The sequence below is a fragment of the Delphinapterus leucas genome, chromosome 8 (assembly GCF_059928025.1).
Source record: "Delphinapterus leucas isolate spDelLeu-1000000601 "Yukka" chromosome 8, BTC_Dleu_Yukka2, whole genome shotgun sequence".
Taxonomy (NCBI): Eukaryota; Metazoa; Chordata; class Mammalia; order Artiodactyla; family Monodontidae; genus Delphinapterus; species Delphinapterus leucas.
In genome coordinates, this window is record NC_143136.1 from 79022663 (window position 1) to 79044752 (window position 22090).

A 22090-nucleotide genomic window follows, 5' to 3' on the forward strand; every position below is an offset into this window, starting at 1 on the left:
TTCAGTTAACTTGAGTTGTCTCTGATAAGGCCGAGTCCTTGTCTTTGAGAGAAGGCTTATATAAGTGACTGACTCCTCCTGCAGCCTGGCAGCTCGGTCGCTATGAATGCCTCTTACTGACAGACCTCATACTGTATGTGATGAAACGGCCAAAGGTGATCTGTACTTGTTCTATTTCTTAAAGTTATTTAGGCCAATTTATGTCATTATGAAAACAAACAAGCAAAAATACTTTTAGAACCTATTTTAAAAGCTAAGTCTTCCTAAACAATGGGTCCAGGCTGATTTGATTGTTGATTTTGTGCACACAGATTCTGTACAAAGAGAACTTGAGCAAGGGGACTCCCCTCCCAGTCACTCCCGAGATGGAGCGGGTCAAGCACAACCAGGAGAACTTTAGCTCGGTACTTGGGAGAAAGCTCTTTTAACTCGCATTAAAAAAAAATGATAATACCGTTGTATAAAACAAAACTTCTGTTAGTTCCTTTAAAATAATCAGTTTAACACATTTTTCTAAAAAAAAAAACTCATCAACTAAATTTTTCTGTTTTCCAGATCTTTTACTCACCATTTGATTCTAACATTTTATACTTCCTATAATAGTCCCTTAAAACGTTTCATTGATTCTTTTCCTTCCCTTTTCACGTTTTATGGGACTTTTGAAGTTAATTGATGTCCAAAACCCCCAAACACTATAGCTTTATTTACTTGGGAATATTTTTATTTGATGTAGCTGCGTTAGCATTGAAAGGAAAGACACAGGACTTGAGGCCATGTGTAGAAATAGTGGCCTTTGCTAGGGACAAGGTTTAGCTTAACATAGATCCTATCTGGATAAACAGAGCACCAAGAAAGAAAATCACTCAGTATTGGAACCCAAAGCAATCTTATCTTGATACTTGTTCTAAACAAGCCATTCCATGAATTGAAATCCAGATCTTCTGATCTTTTAAAAAATATACAAATTAGATCGTGAGTCTATATTTAATGTTATTTTCTCTTTTATTAATATTTTTGTTGCTAAAAAACTCTATACTACTCAATAGTCTGTGAAACTTTTATATAAGGATCTTAGATTTACTTATGCCTGAGATGGAGAATCAAATGTCATTAGGAAAATTTAGCTGGATTTTTTTTGGGGGGGGGGGTGGGCAGGTAGGTAGGGCGAGTTTTGATCCAAAATGTTTTTTAATTCTCCATTTCAATATTTTCTGAAAGTTTGATTCTTTCACACAATTAAGTAACTTTCTTTGGTCCCACTGTCTTTTTGTTTTGTTTTGCTTTTTTGTTTTTAATTACTATTCACTAACAACCTTTTGATTTTATTAAATTTTCGGTATAAATTGATATTATTTTCGGAATGTTATATTCACTGTTTTCCCTATAGGTATATATTATTATTCCTTCTTTTGGAAAGGTTTACATTAATTTTCAAAACTATTTAAAAATCATTTTCTTCTGTATTATAGTAAGTATATTATTCTTCCTATCTATTTGAGATATTAATGATCCTGATGATCCTGGACAATTTCTTTCTTTTAAGTAACCATTTGTGTTAATTTTTACATAGGTTGCATTTAGGCAATTTTTATCCAGTGGTGCATAGAGCCTTTAAGATTCTATGGAAGATAAACAGTGCTATGTATTTAGACTTGACCACCTCTATAACTTGAATTTACCCAAGAAAGACCAATTTCCTATATTGTATAGATTTGACCTAGGGTTTAAAATATCTGTTATTCTGTAAAACAGATGTTCTGTGTAGGGAAAATAAATATTTGCCCATCTAATTAAAAAATAACCTTTCTATTGTACACTAAGTATTTTAGTAATTTTATGAAATTAATTTTTTTTCTTAATTCCTAACACAGAAAACCAACATTTAATATATGAGTTAGCTTAAAAGTTGAACATCAAATACACCAGCACTTTAGCCAAGGAAATATGGAGCATGTTTTCATCCAGATCTGTGCTTGAAAAAACAGATTGACTTGGTGAATTTGTCTTTCCTGTTTGACGTCTGTGTTTCATAGTACGTTCCTTACACGATAGATGAAAGGGCTGTTTTTCACTGCTCTTTTTTTTTCTGGATGCTTTCTTGTATCGTACAGGTGTTGTATAAAGAAAACATCGGGAAAGGGATTCCAGTTCCCATCACTCCAGAGATGGAGAGAGTCAAACACAATCAAGAAAACTTTAGTTCGGTATTTAAAAAGCAAACAAACAAAAAAACCCTTTAACTAATTTTAAACCATTTTTTAAAAAGATTAATGGCTATATTTTAAAACCTAATCAACTTATCCCAGTAAAAACTTTGACACGTCTTGTGTCTTGTTTGCAACTTAATGCTGCCATTTCCCATGAATCCATTTCCCCATTTTGGTTGAACATTAACATCACTTAAAAAATGTTCAATATGATATTCCAATATGTTTAAAAACATAGCATTCCCAGTCTCTAGGCACCCACATTATCCTGCTTTGGCAACTTTCATTTGAACGTAAAGCTTACAAAAATTTATTCTGCAAATAAATTTAAACTGTTGGCTTCATTTCCTATTCTAACCTTCTTGGTCTCTACTGGTATTTGTATAGATATTTTCAGGTTATTTTTTTTTCTAGCATTTTGTCACTGTTCTCCACTTAAATATAATTAATTCTTCCCAATATGTTCACCTAAACTAAAAATTAAATACCTTGACTTCTTTTGAAAATCAACAAAAGAAGACTTGTGTGTATGCATCTTCATATATGCAGTGTTTATTAAACCTAAATATCCTTATGTGGTTTATTAATAACATTTCCAAATCAAAATAACTTCCTTGGTTCTCCTTCTGCCTCTGCCCTTTTTTCCCCAACCTCATAACAAGCTGGGGGGCGCAGCTCATCGTTCCCTTCCATGGTGCTCTCCTTTGCTCACTAATGCAGAGACTAGTTCAACAAAACAGTAAAATTCTTTCAAATTTCTTAGTTTCCCTGCTCCTTCCGGCATTCCCTTGCTTTTAAGGACGTCTTTAGGCTCCTACAGGTTGGCTCTAGAAGCTTCTGGTATTTCCCTTCCTCTAACTGGTTCTCTTCCTCCTTGTCCTACTCCCAGCTGCTCTGCAAGAAGGGGAGAGTGGCTGATTGCTCTTTTTGTTCTGGATGCTTTCCTATCACACAGGTGCTATACAAAGAAAACCTGGGCACAGGAATCCCAATCTCCATCACTCCAGAGATGCAGAGAGTCAAACTCAATCAAGAGAACCTTAGCTCGGTATTTTGGAAAAAAAGGGAAAATAGATGCCATTTAATCTCATAATTAAGTTGATTCTTAACATTTATTCTTCTTTTAAATCCACTTCCCTTCCTTTGCTTCTAACATACCTCACTTAGCAAAAGGACATACTTTCACGTTTCTGTGGTACTACTATGGATTTTTTTTTCAAGTTAATTCTGATTTCTGTTATATCTGGCATTTAAAAAAATGTTTTTTGAAACCTTTTTTCTTTTAGTTTGCTTGGATAACAACACAACCAAGTTCTAACAATCTCAAATCCCCACGTGACTGTTTGGGAGGATAACTCCAGTCTTTCCCCAGCAACTAAGGGCCCTGCTACCCCAGATAGTGTCAGTTTGCTAATCCCAAAAGTGGCTATCATTAAATTTTTTTGTGGCATCTTGTTAGCACATAACTCCTGGCTCCTCGGACTACTGTGTCATTTGATAACAAGGAAGTTGAACTGACCCTTAAAATCTCACAACAAATGAAATGTTACTTATGGTTGTTTTTCTGGATGCTTTCTCATCACACAGGTGTTATACAAAGAAAACATGGGCAAGGGAACCCCTTTACCTGTCACTCCAGAGATGGAGAGAGTCAAACACAATCAAGAAAATATTAGCTCGGTACTTTGGCAAGGAAAAAAAAGAAACTACTTCTTTAATGATTTAAAATAATACATATTAATCCTACTTTTTAAAGACAACTGAAATTTTGTGAATTTCTTAATCACATTTATCCTTCTTCCCTTTAGAGCTACTCCTAGACTTAACTCCATAATAACAAGGTTGCTTTAATCCATATTTTAAAGTTCTAATATCAGAAAGTAATAAATCATCCTTTTGCTCCTCTCTCCCTAAACTTACACTCTATCCATTACCCCTAAGGTCTCTTTGTTTTATGTACTTGTGAAATTTGGGGAGTGGCGTAGTAGGTGTGGACAGGGCTCTTTCTAGACAGTGGAGTTGTGTTTTTGCACCTGACTTTAGGTTCTAATTTACCCTGCCGGATTTGGACAAAGAGACCTTGGGGAAAAATAACCCCTAATCCTCTCCTTCAGGGATAACGACATAAATTTAAGATCCAGTAGTGGTTTTGGCAAATGAATGTCAATTTACTTAAAAATGAAAGTGTCACTCGAACTGTTTTTTGTTTTACCAATTTTAGTTCTCTTTGTTCTTCTGTATTTATCATGGTCTTCAGCTGCTAATTTTAGTAAATTAAGCCGTTTTCTGTAAGCCTGCGCTCTGTGATATTTTATACGTTTATAGACTGCTGGGGCATTGGGGTTTGTGTGGGGACATTAGCGTACGCAGTGAAGCGCCAGCGGCCCTCCGCATCTACACTGTCTGCAGGTTCCTCGGATACTGGAACGCAGGACTCCTGAGACTAGTGTGCATTAGAATCACCGGGAAGCCCACGGTCTCTCATTCTGTAGATCTGGCGTGGGCCAGAAAGTTTGCATTTCCAGCAGGGTCTCAGGTGATGCTGACCTTGCTATCCAGAGACTTCAGCTTTGAGAACCACTTCTTTGACAGAATTCTTCCTCTTGAATGCCATATCCCGAAACTCCTGTGACCCCAAGAATGACACTGAGGTGACAGCGAGGCTGGGAATTTATCACAATGTTTCCTATTGACTTACCATGATAGTGATCTAATTGCTGAAAACATTTTTCCTTACTACGTATGATGATGTACTGAACTAAAGCAAGAGGCAGAGCACAGATGATAGCAAGGATACATTTTCCTGATGTGTCTATGTGAGTTCAAGTGTGGCAAAAGGGTCCAGTCTCCCTATGCTATTTAGGGAGCAGCCTCCACCTTCTGTGTTATTCAAGCGCATGCCCCTAAGTCCTGTGAGATGATCTGTCAGGAGCTCGACATGCATAGATTAGTGGGAGAGTGAAGGCAGTTTCCCATCCCTGCCCCACATCCCAGAACTAGGCACAAAAACTGCAGTTCTGTCTTGCAGGCTGTAAGGATTTCAGGGCAGGGTCCTAACCTAGAAATGTGTCTTGCTGTAACTACATCAACTTGTTTTGGAAATGTATTTCTTTCCATCTAACCTTATTGCCCAAATGGTTTAGCACCCTGAGCCTCCTAACAAATGATCTGTTCTGTTTAATCTTTTGGTAACTGCAATTCTTTTTTTCTTTTTGGCTTTTTGGATCCATTGGACTCATATAGGTTTTGTACAAAGAAAATGTGGGGAAAGGCACCCCAACCCTTGTCACTCCAGAGATGCAGAGAGTCAAACGCAATCAAGAGAACATTAGCTCGGTATTGTCTTGAGAAATGAAAGTGCTTTTAATTTTGCAAAGTAACCCCTGCCGTTTGACCTGCTCCTAACTCCATCTCAGGTTAAAACAAACAAGACGCCAGCTTTTTACAATCTCCCCTAAATGATATACATTTACTGTTGCCATTAACTGTTTTTTAAGCTTTCTTCTAGAGTTGTACTAATAGTAATAGATTAAACCTGGAGTTTTCTCCCCCAAATTGCATTATATTGAATAGCCTGAATACTGCCTCCTAGTGACTTTCAGGTCCACCTTTGTATCTCACAGGTGTTATACAAAGAGAACCTGGGGAAAGCCACCCCCGCACTCTTTACTCCCGAGATGGAAAGAGTCAAACGCAATCAAGAAAACTTTAGCTCGGTATTTGAGAGAGGAAAAAAGAAATGGTGACACTTTTAACAAGTCTGGCAAACATGGTTATACCACTAACTTATCTCACAGTTTCCCCAAAACTTTTATCTTTTAAAATTCTTCTTTACCTACTTAAAAATGACATACCAACCCCACCGGCTCACCTGATTTACTTTTTTCGTCACTTTTTGCTTTCTACAATAACACTTTAATGGCTTTCTCTTCTTGAGGTGTTTTTATAGAGTGTGACATAACTGAGCCATAACAACAGCTCGATGATGGTTTTCAGAACTGGGTTTCTGCTCTCTGATATCTGGATGCTCTCTTGGCCCCTCTAGGTATTGTACAAAGAGAATATGAGAAAAGCAACTCCGACACCGGTCACTCCAGAGATGGAGAGAGCTAAGCGCAACCAAGAAAACATTAGCTCGGTATTTTCTAGGACTAAAGAAGGAGTAGTGCAACAACTTGGAAAATAACATTTTAACATCATAAAAAAGTGTTTTTATTCAACTGAAAATTCACACTAAAATTAACATAACTGTGCTTTTAAATTCCAAATGACTGTACTAAGACATAACAAGTTAATTGCCAGTGTTTCCTCTTCCGTTTTACTTTACTCTGAGGTAGTCTTATGTAACCAAGTGTAACAAATTGACTTCCTAACATCCTCAATCTTCAGCAATACTTTTTTAAGATACCTTATGAAACAGGTAATACTCTGAAATGGAAGCCTTCTCTGACTTTGATATTTTGGGTTTTTCATTTCTGAGACTTTGATTTCTGTATTAGCATATTGGTTTATGAAATCTGGACATAATCCTTCAAAAAATGATCACTTGTCTTAAAGGATAGTTCTTTCAAACGTCAGTATCACGTTTAGCTCCAAATATCATCCAATGTGCTGGTGCTACAATTCCCAGCAAATTCAAGAGATCACTTTTTCCCCTTCCTTTCAAAATTATACTTTGCCCTGTCTCCTCAAACTCAAAAGAAATCCTTTGTCTCATTCAAGCCCTGCCTGTCCACCCTCATGCTAACTGTTCCTCTGTCAGCCACGGGCTAGCTGGGGCTTTTCAGGTGACTCAAGCTTCCCTCCCCAGTTTCTTTCACCTCCATCTGTTGGAAAGGTTTTGAGGCTTCAGAATTAGGATGGTACCACAACCTGTCCTCATTCATGGTCTCTCCTCTGTCAGGTGCTTTATTCTGATAGCTTCCGGAAACAAATACAAGGCAAAGCTGCCTATGTCTTGGACACGCCAGAGATGAGACGGGTGAGGGAGACCCAACGCCACATCTCAACGGTGAGTGAGGAATTCCTCAGATTGGGTGGACGGCCTGTTGGAACATGTAAAAAAGGAAATGATCACACCATCCTATTTTCACCAAGTGAACTCGTGAAATTTCAGGTGAAATACCATGAAGACTTCGAGAAACACAAGGGTTGCTTCACACCAGTGGTGACAGACCCCATCACTGAACGAGTAAAGAAGAACACACAGGACTTCAGTGACATTAACTACCGAGGTATTCAGAGAAAAGTGGTAGAAATGGAACAAAAACGGAATGACCAGGATCAGGAAACTATTACAGGTAATTGGAGCCTGGGGAGAAAAATCAACGTTAAGGAAGGTAGAAGAACACAAGTGACATTATCTAGAGCAAAGCAAAGGCCAGAGGACCTCAATCTGTGTTTTCATTAGATGTGAAAGAAAACCCCTATCATTTCACTGTTTGCAAAGCTGAAATCTACTTTATGCTTTGTTCCCCTCCTAGAACTAAGCTCAATGAGTGTTATTCAATCTGCCTGTGGTTGTTTAGGTTCATGCCTTGGTCTCCAAGCTATCACAAGCATCCAAGAACATCTGTGCTGATCCTGAATCTCACTTTCAGGTTTACGTGTCTGGCGTACAAATCCTGGCTCAGTTTTTGACTATGATCCAGCAGAAGACAACATTCAGTCCCGAAGCTTACACATGATTAATGGTATGTGATGCCACAAAAGGCTTACGACGTAAACATCACCATTTAGTGGGCTAGTGCCAGTGGCTTTTAGGCTCAGAAGTTCGTCTCCTCCAGGGCTTTCAATTTCCTGAGTCACCCATTCAGCATAAGAACACCTCCTTGACTAGTGGGCCAAGCTCATTTTCTAGACAAGTTCAAGTTAGGAAAGATTGTTTCACTGCCTAAGGATAAGTCCCCTTCAGTCCCCATTATCATTTTTTTTTTTCCTAAAGAAAAAAAGGTAGTACATCTTTCTGTTGGAGAAATAATGGAAAAAAAAAAAAAGAAATACATAAGCAAAGGGAAGAGAATGGATTTGCCCTTTAACAACTTTCTGAACTCTTATGTCAAGGAAGATTAGCCACTCAACGAAACAGGCCACATACCTTTATGCCTTCTATTCATGTTAAAAGTAAAACAATATGTAGTGCCTATAAGTCTCAAAGGATTTATACTCTAGTCCACTGATGAAGAGAGACCAGTAAATCAGTGGTTACACCCTGACATGTACAATTTTAAAGGTCTGCACACAGATTGCGGAAACACAGAGAAAGTGTATCTAAATAAATTTGGAAGTTAGGGGGCACGTTCTGTAGAAGTTGAAAGGTGGAATTTGTGCACATTACTATCTGTTCATTTTAGTGAGCCCGGAAAATGAGCAGGATAGAGGGATGGAGTAGTAGTCAAGGACAGACTCTGGGATTGGAAGCCTGGCTGTACCACTTAACGGATAGGGGACCTTGGGTGATTAAACTGTCATCTGGAAAATGCATCATAAGAGTTTTTGAGGGTTTAATCCACAGAAATCTACTTAAAACCCTGCATGCATGACACAAACAAAAGCCAACTGAGAGTCAATTACCGTTAGGCATTGCTGCTATAAAAAGTTTCACCTCTGCTCCCTCTCCAATGGATCTTACCTCCCCAGCACAAGCTCAGCGCCGGAGCCGGGAGCAGTCTCGATCTGCCAGCGCGCTGAGCGTCAGTGGCGGCGAGGAGAAGTCCGAGCATTCAGAAGGTGCCCACCTCTCCACCTACAGCGACGGGGGCGTCTTCTTCTCTGCAACCTCACCAGGTACACGTGGATGGCCCTGACCTTGACAGCCACGGCCAACCAGCTAGCTCCCTGGAGGTTACTGTTAAGAGATGCTTTGAGTAAAAACACAACAAAAAACATCTGGATCCTTTCTTCTAATGAGAGGACTAGAATTGTGGAGAGGTACACGCAGTTAGCTATTTCATTTTCATTCCTCCAATCTTGGAAATCATTCTTTTTAAATTAGGGGAAAAGATTAGCTCAGTTGCTAATCACAGATTAAATGAGGTCTAGTCACGTTTTCTCCTAATAAACCATTTTCTCCCTTTTCAGCTTACAAACATGCAAAAACCACAGAGCTCCCACAGCAACGATCATCTTCAGTTGCTACCCAGCAGACAACGGTATCCTCCATCCCATCTCATCCATCTACTGCTGGAGTAAGTAACAGTAACTTACTGAAGTCATTCTCACTTTTTGATATGTGCAATAATGATTATAGGTATTCTGGTCTTTTTTTTTTTATTAACCGAATCTTCTTTTTTACATAATGCTCTTTTACTACACATCTCATGCTAACAGTAATAAATTATCAGAAAACCTTCATTAGCAACTCACATTAATTAAAAAGCATTACTCGGTGATTGAAAACAAACACACCAAACAAACAAACAAAAAAAGCCTAAAGCAAAGTCATCATTTTGGTCTCATTAGACCCACCCACTATCTTAACGCAAAACATCTGTGGCTTGGAATCATTCTTCCAGAATATATTGGGCTGGCCAAAGAGCTCGTTCGGATTTTTCCCCATCATCTTACAGAAAAACCCGAACGAACTTCTTGGCCAACCCAAATATATGTGTATGCACATGTCACACATGTAATCTGGTCATATCTTAGATATCCCCTATTAATATACATTGAAGAAATAAGTCAAATCATGTTCACCATTCACCAGGACTAGTTTAAAACCCTGGATCTCATTCATAGTATTACAAAAACATAATTCTTTAGGATTGAAATGAACAATATTTGTATGTAGAAAACTATCTTTACTAAAGGACATAAGACTTAAGTAAGTATTGAGACCCATTATAGTTCAGGAAGGGAATCTTGAAGTCATTTCTCCAGAAATAAATCCATAAATTCAAGGCAATTCCAATCAAATCCTAGTAAAATTTAAAAAATTTTTATACATTAATCCTATAATTTATTTGAAAGAGTAAAGATGCAAGAATAAGCAAATTTTGAAAATGATAATAGGAAAGGACTTAACCATAAGAGCAAAATATGCTATAAATCTATTGTAATTAAATATGAATTTAGCATGAGAATAGATTTTAAAATAGATGAAGTCCAAAAATGTACCCTAAAAGAATTACAAATCAGCAGAGAAAAAAAAAAAAGGAAAACTAAAATACTATAGAAAAAGAGACTACTTTTACAATTGGAAATGCTGAAAGCCTTCCTCAGCAGACTCCAAAATCTAGATATGTAAAGGAAAAGACTGACAGATTTGACCATAAAAGGTTAAATGCTTTTATAGCAAAAAGAAATGTCAAACTGGGAAAAAATATTATACTCAATAAAAAGACTAATATCTAAAAACGCAAAAAGTATCCAAAGTTCATTGACATATTATCCCCCTTCCCTTCAAAATAAAACCTGGAAGCATATGAATAGACAATATACAGCAAAATTTTTAAAAATGGCCAACAAAAAAAACATGTTCACCATTTGACTACTAACCAGAAATATGCAACAATAAAAGTATATTAGAACATTACAGTAGTGAACTTTCTAAAAAAACTTACTTAAAAGGCACATGCCTTTCACCAAATACTTTTACTTTTAAAAGCTTTCTTTTGAAATATCTGCCCAAAGACAAACACTATAGGGTTAGTGGATGAAAACATGGTGACAAAAACATGGTGACAATTAAATGTCCAGAAATATAGAAATGGCTAAATAATTTGCGATAGTACTAAAATATGGAATTCTCTACAGCAGTAAAAAAGAATGTGATCAATCTATATTCATATGGAAAGACTTCCAAGCCATATTAAATGGAAGGAACAAGTCAGAGTACTATTTATAGTAGTATTCCACTTATGTGGGGCAGGGGGGAACCTATCCTTGAATGTGAATATATGTTGTGTATATTTCAGAATGCTAGGAAAAAATATGTAGGTCTCATACCAAATTACTAACCAGTGACTGCTCCTATAAAGAAAATTTGGGCACTTTCAAATCAAATTTTATTTTTATCTCTAAATTGTTACAGTTTTAAAAAACCTTATTTCATTGTTGTGAGAACACGAGATCAACCTACCCTTATATTTTTAAGTGTATAATGCATTACTGTTTACTATAGATTCAAGGTTGTGTACAGATCCCTAGAGATCTCTAGAACAGATCTCTAGGGTTTATTCATCTTGCTTAACTGAAACTTTATGCCTGTTGATTAGTAATGCTCCATTTTCCTTTCCCACCATGCTACAATTCTTTAAAAAAAAAACATCGTGGAGGTTAGCTTTCCAAACTTTTACTACTGGTATGCTCCCAAATTCCCAAAGAAAAACATGCAATATTGCTATGATTTTTCAAATTTTTTTCTCCAAAACACTAGATTAGTACATCCACTAATGTACTTTCTGTATATATTTGCCTATTTGGGATATATTTCATATAAATGAAATCACACAATATGTGGTCTTCTGTGACTGGCTTCTTAATGTTTTGAGGTTATCCATGTTGTATCATGTATCAGTACTTCATCCCTTTTTATTAGCAAATATTTAATTGTATGGGAATACCTTTTCTTTATTCATTCATCAGTTGATGGGCATTTGGGCTAGTTCCACTTTTTGGCTTTTACAAATAATGCCGTTATGAATACGGATGTACAAGTTACTATGTGGACTTATGTTCATTCCTCTTGTGTATATACCTAGGAGTAGTACTGCTAGGTCACATGGTAACTCTTAAAAGGGGAAGAACTTCCAAAACTGTTTTCCAAAGTGTCTGCACCATTTTCCTTTCCCACCAACGGTTTATAAAGATTCAAATTTTCCCATATCCTCCCCAACACTTGTTACTATCTTTTCAATTATCACCATTCCAGTGTGTGTGAAGGGGTATTTCATTGTAGTTTTGCATTTTCCTGATGACTGACGATGTCGAGCATCTTTTCACGGGCTTATTGGCTCTTGGTTTATCATCTTCTTTGGAGAATTCAGATCTTTTGCCCCTGTCCCTTTTCAGTATTGAATTATAGGAGTTTTTTTTTATATAGTCTGGATAGTGATCCCTTATTAGATATATGATTAGCAAATATTTTCTCCTAGTTTGTGAGTTGTCTTTTAGTTTTGGTGGTAGGTAGTTGCACATTCTGTTTTGTGCAAGTTAAGTTGGTGGAAACTAAAACTAGGTGTTCGGGTTAATTGCTGCAAATCTAATATATATTTCCCTTTTTTGTCTTTGCCGATAGAAAATCTTCCGTGCCATGTATGACTATATGGCTGCAGATGCAGATGAGGTGTCCTTCAAAGATGGGGATGCCATTGTAAACGTTCAAACTGTTGATGAAGGTTGGATGTATGGCACCGTGCAGAGGACTGGCAGGACGGGCATGCTCCCAGCCAACTATGTTGAAGCTATTTAGGAACTTCAAAGCACTGCATCTGTCTACAGCACCTACAGATCTTGCCGTCAGCATTTGTTTAGACTCTCCACTATTCCCCGAGTTCTGAAGCTGCGTAGTGCTTTTTGTGTCAATATGATTCATGGTTGTACCATCCCTTGTTTCTATATGTACCCCAATAATTCACCAGGAAAACAAAGGTTAGTACAACTAATCTGTCCAATTATTAAACTAGACTTCTATCTTCTGGACTTGCACATAAAACCTGAGACATTAAACCCATAGGTCTTTTAATTGCCATTATTAAATTTTCCTTTGGGTTTTAAAATGTTTAAGTTTCTGCATTGTTGTTATATTACTGTTGCCTCAACCCAGAATCTTCTCCATTATGAAAATGTTTTAACAGTATTTCTTTTCTAAATCAAGAGTTCTAAACATGTTAAACACATTGTTTTTAATGGCAGATATTCACCTTTTCCTTGCTGACTGTAGTTCTGAAGTTATAAAGCGGCTAATCTATATAAACTGGTGTTAAGCTAGTAACTAATAAAATCTGCAATTCTGCAACAAACACCACTGATGGAATGAGCATTATTTATTTTTAAAGATCTACAAATAAAAACTTCAACAAAAGCAAACCCCCTACACTAGACTTCACTAAAAAAATTAAACTTAAAAAAAGTATTAAATGCACCAGACACAACATTGTAGATCAACTATACTTCAATTAAAATAAAAATGCACAAGTGTAGACTTTCTCAAAACTCTATCCATACTTGTATTCAGCAAGCTTTCCTTATGGCTTGGCTTATAACGCTTTAGAAATAACTGTGGGATCCAATAGCTGTGGGATCTGTGGGATCCCAAAGGGGATCTTCCCCGTGTGTATCCAGTGGGCTGGCAGTTTGTGGCAAAGGCATGGGCAAAGGGTGGAGTGCCAACCAATAATGGCTTGTGCTTAAGTTTATACAGTATCCTTTCTAAAAAGCAAAAGATCTGTCCACAACACTTTAGAGCCGTAGTAATACTGCTGTCCTAAAGCTTCTTAATGTGTGTCTGAGACTCAAGAGCAAAGAGTACATGTGAAAATGAAGGCAGAGACTGGGGTGATGCTTCTACATGCCAGGAAAGCCAAAAATTGCCAGCAAACCACAGAAGCTAGGGGAGAGGGATGGAACAGCCTTCCTCACAGCCCTTAGAAGGGACCAACACTTGCTGACAAAGTTATCTCAGACTTCTAGCCCCCAGAACCAAAACAATAAATTTCTGTTATTTAAGCCACTCAGCTTGTGGCTGTTAACAGCAGCCACAGGAAACTAATACAGTATTTTTCAACATCACTAAGTATTTTGGGTTTTTTTCCCCTTACTTTAAAAGTATGGATCTACAGTCTCCTAAGGCAAAGAAATAAAAGCAAAAATAAACAAATGGGACCTAATCAAGCTTTTGCACAGCAAACCATGAACAAAACGAAAAGACAACCTCGGAATGGGAGAGAATATCTGCAAATGATGCAACCAACAAGGGGTTACTTTCCAAAATATACCAACAGCTCACACAACTCAATACCAAAAAACCAAACCACCCAATCAAACAACGGGCAGAAGATCTAAACAGAAATTTCTCCAAAGACATACAGATGGCCAACAGGCGAATGAAAAGACGCTCCAAATTGCTAATTATTAGAGAAATGCAAATCAAAACTACAATGAGGTACCACTTCACTCTGGTCAGAATGGCCATCACCTGCAAATAATGCTGGAGATGGTGTGCAGAAATGTTGGTGGGAATGTAAACTGGTGCAGCCACTATGGAGAACAGTATGGAGGTTCCAAAAAACTAAAATAGAACTACCGTATGATCCAGCAATCCCACTCCTGGGCATATATCTGGAAAAGATGAAAACTCTCATTAGAAAAGATACATGTACCCCAACATTCACAGCAGCACTATTTACAATACCCAAGACAGAAACAACCCAAATGCCCATCAACAGACAATTAGTTTAAGATGTGAGATATATATATATATATATATATATAAGATCTCACACACACAATGGAATATTAGCCATAAAAAAGAACGAAATATTGACCTTTGCAACAACATGGATGGACACAGAAAATATCATACGGAGAGAAAGACAAGTATTGTATCACATATGCACAATCTATAAAATAATACAAATGAATCTTTATACAAAGCAGAAAGAGACTCACAGGCATAGAAAACAAACTTACGGTTAACAAAGGGGACAGGGAGGGAGAAAGAGGAATAAATTAGAAGTATGGGATTAAGAGATAAACTCTACTATACATAAAATAGATATGCAACAAGGATTTACTGTGTAACACAGGGAATAATATTCAATATCTTGTAATAACCTATAATGGAAATAACCTGAAAAACATATATATAACTGAACCACTTCACTGTATACCTGAAACTAGCACAATATTGTAAATCAACTATACTTCAATTTAAAAAAAAATGGATTTAGAAGTGTGTGGAACCCATAAGACTATGAATAAAAGAGAGATCCTCTACGGTTAAAAATAGGCCATAAAAGAGGGGAAGAATATGAATGGTTCATGTGCTCGTGGAGGAATACAATGCTCACTTTTAGGTTGGTATCTGGATTATGTTATTCTCATTCATTTCAGGAGGCCTCACTGAAACACAAAAATAAAAAAACAAAAACCAAAGAACAACAAGTACCATAATTTTTTTTGTTTATTTCAGATTAAAGTGCATTTCTTTAAAAATGTTTCAATGTCCAGTTTCAATTGGCAAGTGGTAACAGTCAACTCTCAACAGATTATGAAAGTTTTACTGTGGATCAGACACAGATTCTCCCTCCCTCCACTCAGTCATAATGAACCTGAAAATACAATTTTAGTACAGGTCTACCTGCTTCAAACGTTGTATAAAGCATTACACAAACAAAACTGACTGCACCCTTATTTCCCATCTACTAGTACAGTCAATTGAGGAATGAACAGGTACTTCTGTGAAGTTTCAACTTACATCATTTGACTTATCAAATATAAATACTTTCTGAATGTAAAACTAAGCTCTCTTAGAGTTTATCAAGTGATGAAAACAAAAATATTACAGGGCTAATAAATGACTGATTTGGCTTCTCTCAGTCCTTTTCTAAGTGCACATTAGTCAAGTCTATCCACAGGAGGTAGTGTTTATATTGAAAGCGATCCATTACTCAACAACACAGAAAGCAAACTCCCCAAAGCCCCAATTGTTTTACAGGTGTGATTTAACCAATTAGTGCCAGATGCCTTTCCTTCACACATCAGGTCCCTTAATATCCATGGCAAACACAGAACAATGCTTTAAGGGTTTGGGAGAAAAAGGCGTACGTAAAAAATACTAGCATCTCCTAGTATATGTGTATTTGAGCGATGGTAAGATATAAATGGAATCAGGGGAACCCATTTTATAAAATAAAATCTAAATAATGGCAATAGAAATTAAATTAATATTCCTATCCTGCCAGCCAGAAGTAGCCAAACTGCCATGTATGCACAAATCTCTCCCTTATGTCAAGGACTGGCACACTTTATGTAAAGTGTCAGATAGTAGTATGTTTGAAGTGTCAGACAGTATGTTTGATATTACAAGCCACCACAGTCCTTCAGACTACTCAATTCTACCACTGTAGCTGGAAAGCAGCCAAATATGTAAATAAGCATGACCGTGTCCCAGTAAAACCTTATTTACAAACAATACAATTTTAATTTTATATATTTTCATGTGCCACAAAATACTATTATTTTGATTTTTTCAACCATTTAGAAAACGTAAAAACCACTCTTAGCTCATCAGATATAAAAAAGAGGCGGCAGGTTGTAGTTTGTCAACCTCTGCTCTTTAAACTTACTAGGCAAAACTGCCGTCTTTCGTTTCCTATACTCAAAATCGATTCTTAATTCCATTCTTCTATTAGAAAATTTCCATTCCATAAAAATTAAAAATTCCTCAGACCCCTGTTAACTATTCAGCTAAGTATCAAAATAGCTATTATACATTCCATTTTCGGTTCCATGACATTTTATTTTGAAAGTGAACCTTCTAGTTATATGCAGCTTTTCCATCTAAGGAGTAACACTGTCTTTTGTTGGAAATTATTTACTGATGGGGGGGGGTCAGAGTATTAAATAATAATGTATTTCTAAATAATTATTCAAGGGCTTTATGAACATTAATTATGGTACTGTATTATGTATAGGATAACTCAGGGACCACTGGCTGCCAGTTATTTTCAAAATACACAGAACTGTTTGTCTCTATACTTAATGCCCTAATTGCTTTATTACTATTTCAGCTCAATTTTTCTTTCCCTTTCTCTTCATTTTATCATTTATCAGTGCATCAATTTCTATCAGCATATAAGTCTGCCATCTGATAAGCTTAGTTTCATCCAGCTATAAAATGGTTCACTGTAGTGTAAAGATATTGTTCCCTCTACTACAAGTAGAAGACCAAAAGCTATGTAGGTTTTCTTCTTCCATGTGACATCAATTTAAAATACTGTCTTTAATTTTATACTCACATGTAAAGAGAGAGGTTATCTTTTATTCTAATGGTATATTTCAGGGGAGTAAGCATTTACAGTTCAGCACTTGGTTTTAACTGTTCTTTGGTGAAAGGATTGGCATATGAAGAAAAAAACGGTAAAGACCACATTGTAAAATTTAATATTCTACTCTAAGAACTAAGTAGACACTCATAATTATATCAGACTACTACTCTATTATTTATAGATCTTCAAATCCAAATGACTCAGATTTTAATGGATACTTTCAAGAAGCAATATACAAAACCTGGCATATAATAGACATATCATTAATTGGGCCATGAGAAACCACAAAGACCAGATTTGTTTCACAGATTGAGTTATCTATCACAGATTGATAATCTATTTTTAAAACCCATTACTTAACTTCTGGTGACATTTCCTTAAGTGCTTTGGATGAGGGCAGCTCTTACAATAAAAGTATTTAAATATGAAGGAAATATAACATCTTAACAGAATGCCAAGAAAAACTCATTTTGGAAAATCAGATTAGTCAACTCTTTCAACTCCATTTTACAACAAAACAGCAAGTTTTAACCATGTAATGTCGCAGCAGTCACCAGAGGTCTTCAGTAAAATGATTATAAGGCACATTTGTCAGAATTGACTTACTACAGCACTGCTAACTTTACTGCCAAATTAAACTTAGTTAGGGGTAGTCTGTTTTCAAGGTTTATTAATGAAATAATGAAGTCCCATAACTTAGTCTCTAAATGAAATCTTGCCTTCTAAATGCACCTCTAATATTGTGAAAATTTACCTTTATATTAACAAAAAAATCAGAACATAATTCACATATACTCGTAAGACTCCACATTGTCCAAACTACTTAATAAGGTTCTTTATAACATATTTATCTTCCATATTTAAAAGGCTCCAAATGAGGCAAAATTCTGCCTTTTACAATTTTATTTAAATTTTTGTACTGTAATTTGAAGCCTTCAAGACCAATCTGAATCCTCAATTCAGACATTTGGAAAAGTTTCTTTAAAAAAGACTAGCTTTTATCTTTTGTGGCAATAATTCTAGGGACTTAAATCTGCTTGGGATACCAAAACCTAATTTAGATCTTGAAGCCTCTTATGCCTACGACCACAAATGCAGTCCACATCAGCATTTGTATGGATCACATGGGAATTGTTAGAAATGAACTATTAGGCCCCCATCACAGACCTACTGAATCAGAATTTGCATTTTTACAAATACATGCAAGTTTGAGAAGTACTATGTTAAGAGTCAGAACTTCACTCTAATGTTTGTATACAACGTACAAGACCTTTCCAATGGCTTAGGGATAAAATGGTCTTGTGCTGAACTAATGAGCAAGCAGCTAACTCCCCTGACTCAAGTTATTAGCCTAATAATTATTAACAACTGCTATTTTATGGCCTCCAAGCCTAGCTCACAAATTATCTCCCTGCAAATCAATTATGAAGAATATGAGATGGAATCTAGGCTTTTCTTAGTGGATTATAAAGTCAAAGTTGGAAGGAATGGCATTAAGAGAAAAATGTGACACTGTAACTCGTATTTTTGGTAAATTTCAACTAAGCCTGCCTTTGAAACAGCACTTATTTTTACTCATTCCTTTAAAAACAAAACTCTACTTGTATGTTTTCCACATACTCCTCCCATTTTTCCAAACTTTTGTTTCCTGTCCTGCCACCTTTATTTAAGGCAAGATATAACCCAACTTTCTTGACATTTTTATGATTCTTAAATATGTAACAGAATCCCTAACTACTACACCAAGCTGCACAGAAAGAAAGAATCATGGGCAATGTCAGGGTTACCATACTTATAAAGTTCACATTTCAATCTTATTTTTGACTGTATTATCCTACTGCATAATTACTTGAGCAAAAGCTCTCCACTATTCAACAATGGCTTTCGAACTTGTTCAAACAGCAGAGCATCTTTAATAATGGGCTCACTGAAATAATGGAAATTTAAATCCACTATGAAATACATTTTGGAACATGGAAAATTATACTATGGCTCTGCATTCAACTAGATTCTTTATAAATACATAAAATAAGAAATCACATTTGAGTGTTCTCAGTAACGTTTGCCATGTTTTATTAACCATTAGGAATTATCTGAAAAAACTGATTTCACTTTAATAGTGAACAACACACTGGAGCTGATCAAGGAATATTAATGCTTTCAGCTCTTCCGGAATCACTCAGGAAAAAATTTGCAGAAAATTTTAAGGCAAGAAAATTGAAAATAAGGTGCCTCACATACACACTTATAACTATATCAACAATGAACACTTAGCAAACTGGTTTTTGCCCTCAAATATTTAAAAATATATCCTTATTAAACCACAATGTTTTAAAATTAAAATCTGTGCTTGCATCAAACTCAGTGATTTAAGTAAACGGTAACCATTTTGGTCACATTTTCTGCTATACTGTTCACCTTCCCAAGAACTTCATTCCACCAGCAAGTAAGTTTAGTTCACACAAATATTAAGATACGAAGTCATGAAATGAGCTAATTCTGACTCCTCTCAACACACATACACATCCCTTCTTACACATGTTTGCAAAAACATATATGCCTCTTTACTGTCAAATACAACTTGGGAAATAAATGATAGACAATTTAAACCACAATTATAAATGTTTAAAAAAATTCCTAATTTTTCATTAGTTATTTCTTCAAGCTACAATCCTCAGTTTAGTGGTCCCAGAATTTCTTTTAAAATCATCCTCAGCATATAAATATCACACTTAGACCCTAAAATATTTGCGATGTACTGATAATGGATTTATTATTAAAGAAAAACCAACTTTTACTGTGAATGGGTGGCAGCCCCTTTCTGAATGTAAAGCTAACCAAGACACAAGGATTAAACTTTCTATAAGTTGCTGAAGAATGTGTGCCTTTTCAAGTAAGGGTTAGTTCTGAATAAGTCTGAAACTGAGAAGATCACTCGCTCATTCTATTTCGAAAACAAATGAAATACTCTCACTGTTAAAAAGATGAAACAAATATGGGAAAGTCAGGCACTAATACCAGTTGGTAAAAAATCTACAAATGGTTTAATTACATACACCCTACTTTTTTACTTGGTAAAACATAAATATTTTGAATGAACAGTTTCAAATTTCTCCCAAGTTTGCTTTAGGTATAGGTAAAAAGAGCAGATAAACTCTAGATTCCTTATGGTCCAAGTTATAATGAAAATACTCAAGCTAAATCCCCATTAAAGAGAAATGTAATGAGGCACGCTTTCTAGTGGCTGATACCCTCTTCTAAACCAAAAGGGATGGGGGTTGCAGGGGAAAGTTATGGGAATGAATGGCAAAGTTGTCATGTAACACTTTCTCATTTCTATTACTTTACTCTTTCTGGCTACTTTAGAAAATAAACTCATGTTTTAACTAACACTATTAACTAAGTACAAAACTATTTGTTGTTTTATTTGTAGAGACAGAATCCTACAAACATCTGCAGCAAGCCCATGAAGCACTTCTACCATCCATACTGATATCTCAGTATTCAATATATACAAAATTATGTTTCTATTAAACAACACAAAGGTATTCACAAGAAGCTGCAGAAAAAAACTCATGCAATTAACGAAGACTGAAATTTATAAATTAAAAACTTAATCTATACATAATGTACAAATAGTCGTGCATTTTAAAATGAATATTATATGTCTCATAAGTATATTTTCACAGGCAAATGCTGCTGAACAAATATTTGCTAACGCAAATGAATGGAATTTTAGTAAATTCTGCTTTAATATTTAACCCCAAAAGTTGAAACTTTTAATATTTTTCTTGAAATATAAGTATTTTCTTGTTCAAATAACGTTGATGTCTGCGAAGAGCGTTCCAAAAGATTCTCTTGCATGTCATTTGGGGTGTTTTACCAAGAACAAATTTCTTAAACCTCAGGCACAACAAATAGAAATTTTAAAAAAGGAAATCAAGTATAAATACCTTATCAGTTCAGCAAAAAGTTCAAATAAAATTTTTCATTTTTACTTACTGAGAACAGGTATATTACATAAAATGTTCCATTAAAATACGCATAAGTGAAATAAAATGTATGCTATTTAGTTTTTGCTTTCACATTTCAATATTTAAATTTTTGGAAAAACTACGCATAGCAGCCAAGAAAACATGTTATACAGGAAAAAATGATCTCACTAACAAAACTGAACTTAATAAGATATTGCCCTTCAGCGTCTGAAATGTTACCAACTTTGCAAACATTCAGTCTGAAATTGTGCTATATTTCAGAACTTACTTTATGAATCAACAAATCCAGTGATTTTTTTTTTTTATACTTCAATTTTCTCTTAAAACACTAAATAGAATTTTCATGGGCTGGTGACCTCCAACGTGACTGCAGATTTTTAATTATAGAGTTTGCCATGCTACCAAGTTTCTCATGCATTTCAAATAGCTGGCTTCCTGAATAATTATGGAGATCTTCTGAATCTAGTTGAAGAGCAAGTGCACTAATCTGGGCCACAAGATTTTTAGATAACGGAGTCTCTAAAGCAACAGGATCAATTAAATCTAAAAGAAAGGAAAAAAAGCACAATTAAATCTATTCCAGATAAATCTTAAATTCTATCTCTCTCCTTTTAAGGTAATAAAAATTTAAGTGCCCAGGTTTCAAATTAAGAATGCAGGCTGAGGTATACCTGCTCAAGGTCAAGAGAATAGGCAACAGAAAAATTACCATAGCTTATTCTGTGCCATTACAGAAATCATGACTACTTCATTTTTATGAACAACATAACTGGAATGCAATGTTTATAGTTTATATCCTCATTTGAGGCCTTGATAGAGCAGAAGTTGACAATTAGAGAAAAAGCAACTAGACATACTTGAAGTCGTATCAGTTACTTTTTCACACACTTGGCAACTA

At 35.7% G+C, this 22090-nt stretch overlaps 2 protein-coding genes across 9 annotated transcripts in view; one reads left to right on the plus strand and one right to left on the minus strand.

Moving 5' to 3' along the window:
- NEB (nebulin) overlaps nt 1-13176 on the plus strand; it is a 274540-nt gene extending 261364 nt beyond the window's left edge. The window contains exons 156-168 of the mRNA XM_089916822.1: nt 312-404; nt 2112-2204; nt 3163-3255; nt 3795-3887; nt 5451-5543; nt 5831-5923; nt 6253-6345; nt 7111-7218; nt 7324-7507; nt 7808-7900; nt 8847-8993; nt 9288-9394; nt 12445-13176. Coding sequence (XP_089772948.1) covers nt 312-404; nt 2112-2204; nt 3163-3255; nt 3795-3887; nt 5451-5543; nt 5831-5923; nt 6253-6345; nt 7111-7218; nt 7324-7507; nt 7808-7900; nt 8847-8993; nt 9288-9394; nt 12445-12618 — 1464 coding nt within the window. The 3' untranslated portion in view covers nt 12619-13176. The remainder of the gene's footprint in view (nt 1-311; nt 405-2111; nt 2205-3162; nt 3256-3794; nt 3888-5450; nt 5544-5830; nt 5924-6252; nt 6346-7110; nt 7219-7323; nt 7508-7807; nt 7901-8846; nt 8994-9287; nt 9395-12444) is intronic.
- RIF1 (replication timing regulatory factor 1) overlaps nt 6391-22090 on the minus strand; it is a 65800-nt gene continuing 50100 nt past the window's right edge. For 7 of the 8 annotated variants that reach the window (XM_022569707.3, XM_089916824.1, XM_089916823.1 and 4 more), the window contains one exon: nt 6391-21735. In XM_022569707.3, coding sequence (XP_022425415.3) covers nt 21521-21735 — 215 coding nt within the window. In that variant the 3' untranslated portion in view covers nt 6391-21520. The remainder of the gene's footprint in view (nt 21736-22090) is intronic. The other variant, XR_016394157.1, reaches the window with a different exon arrangement.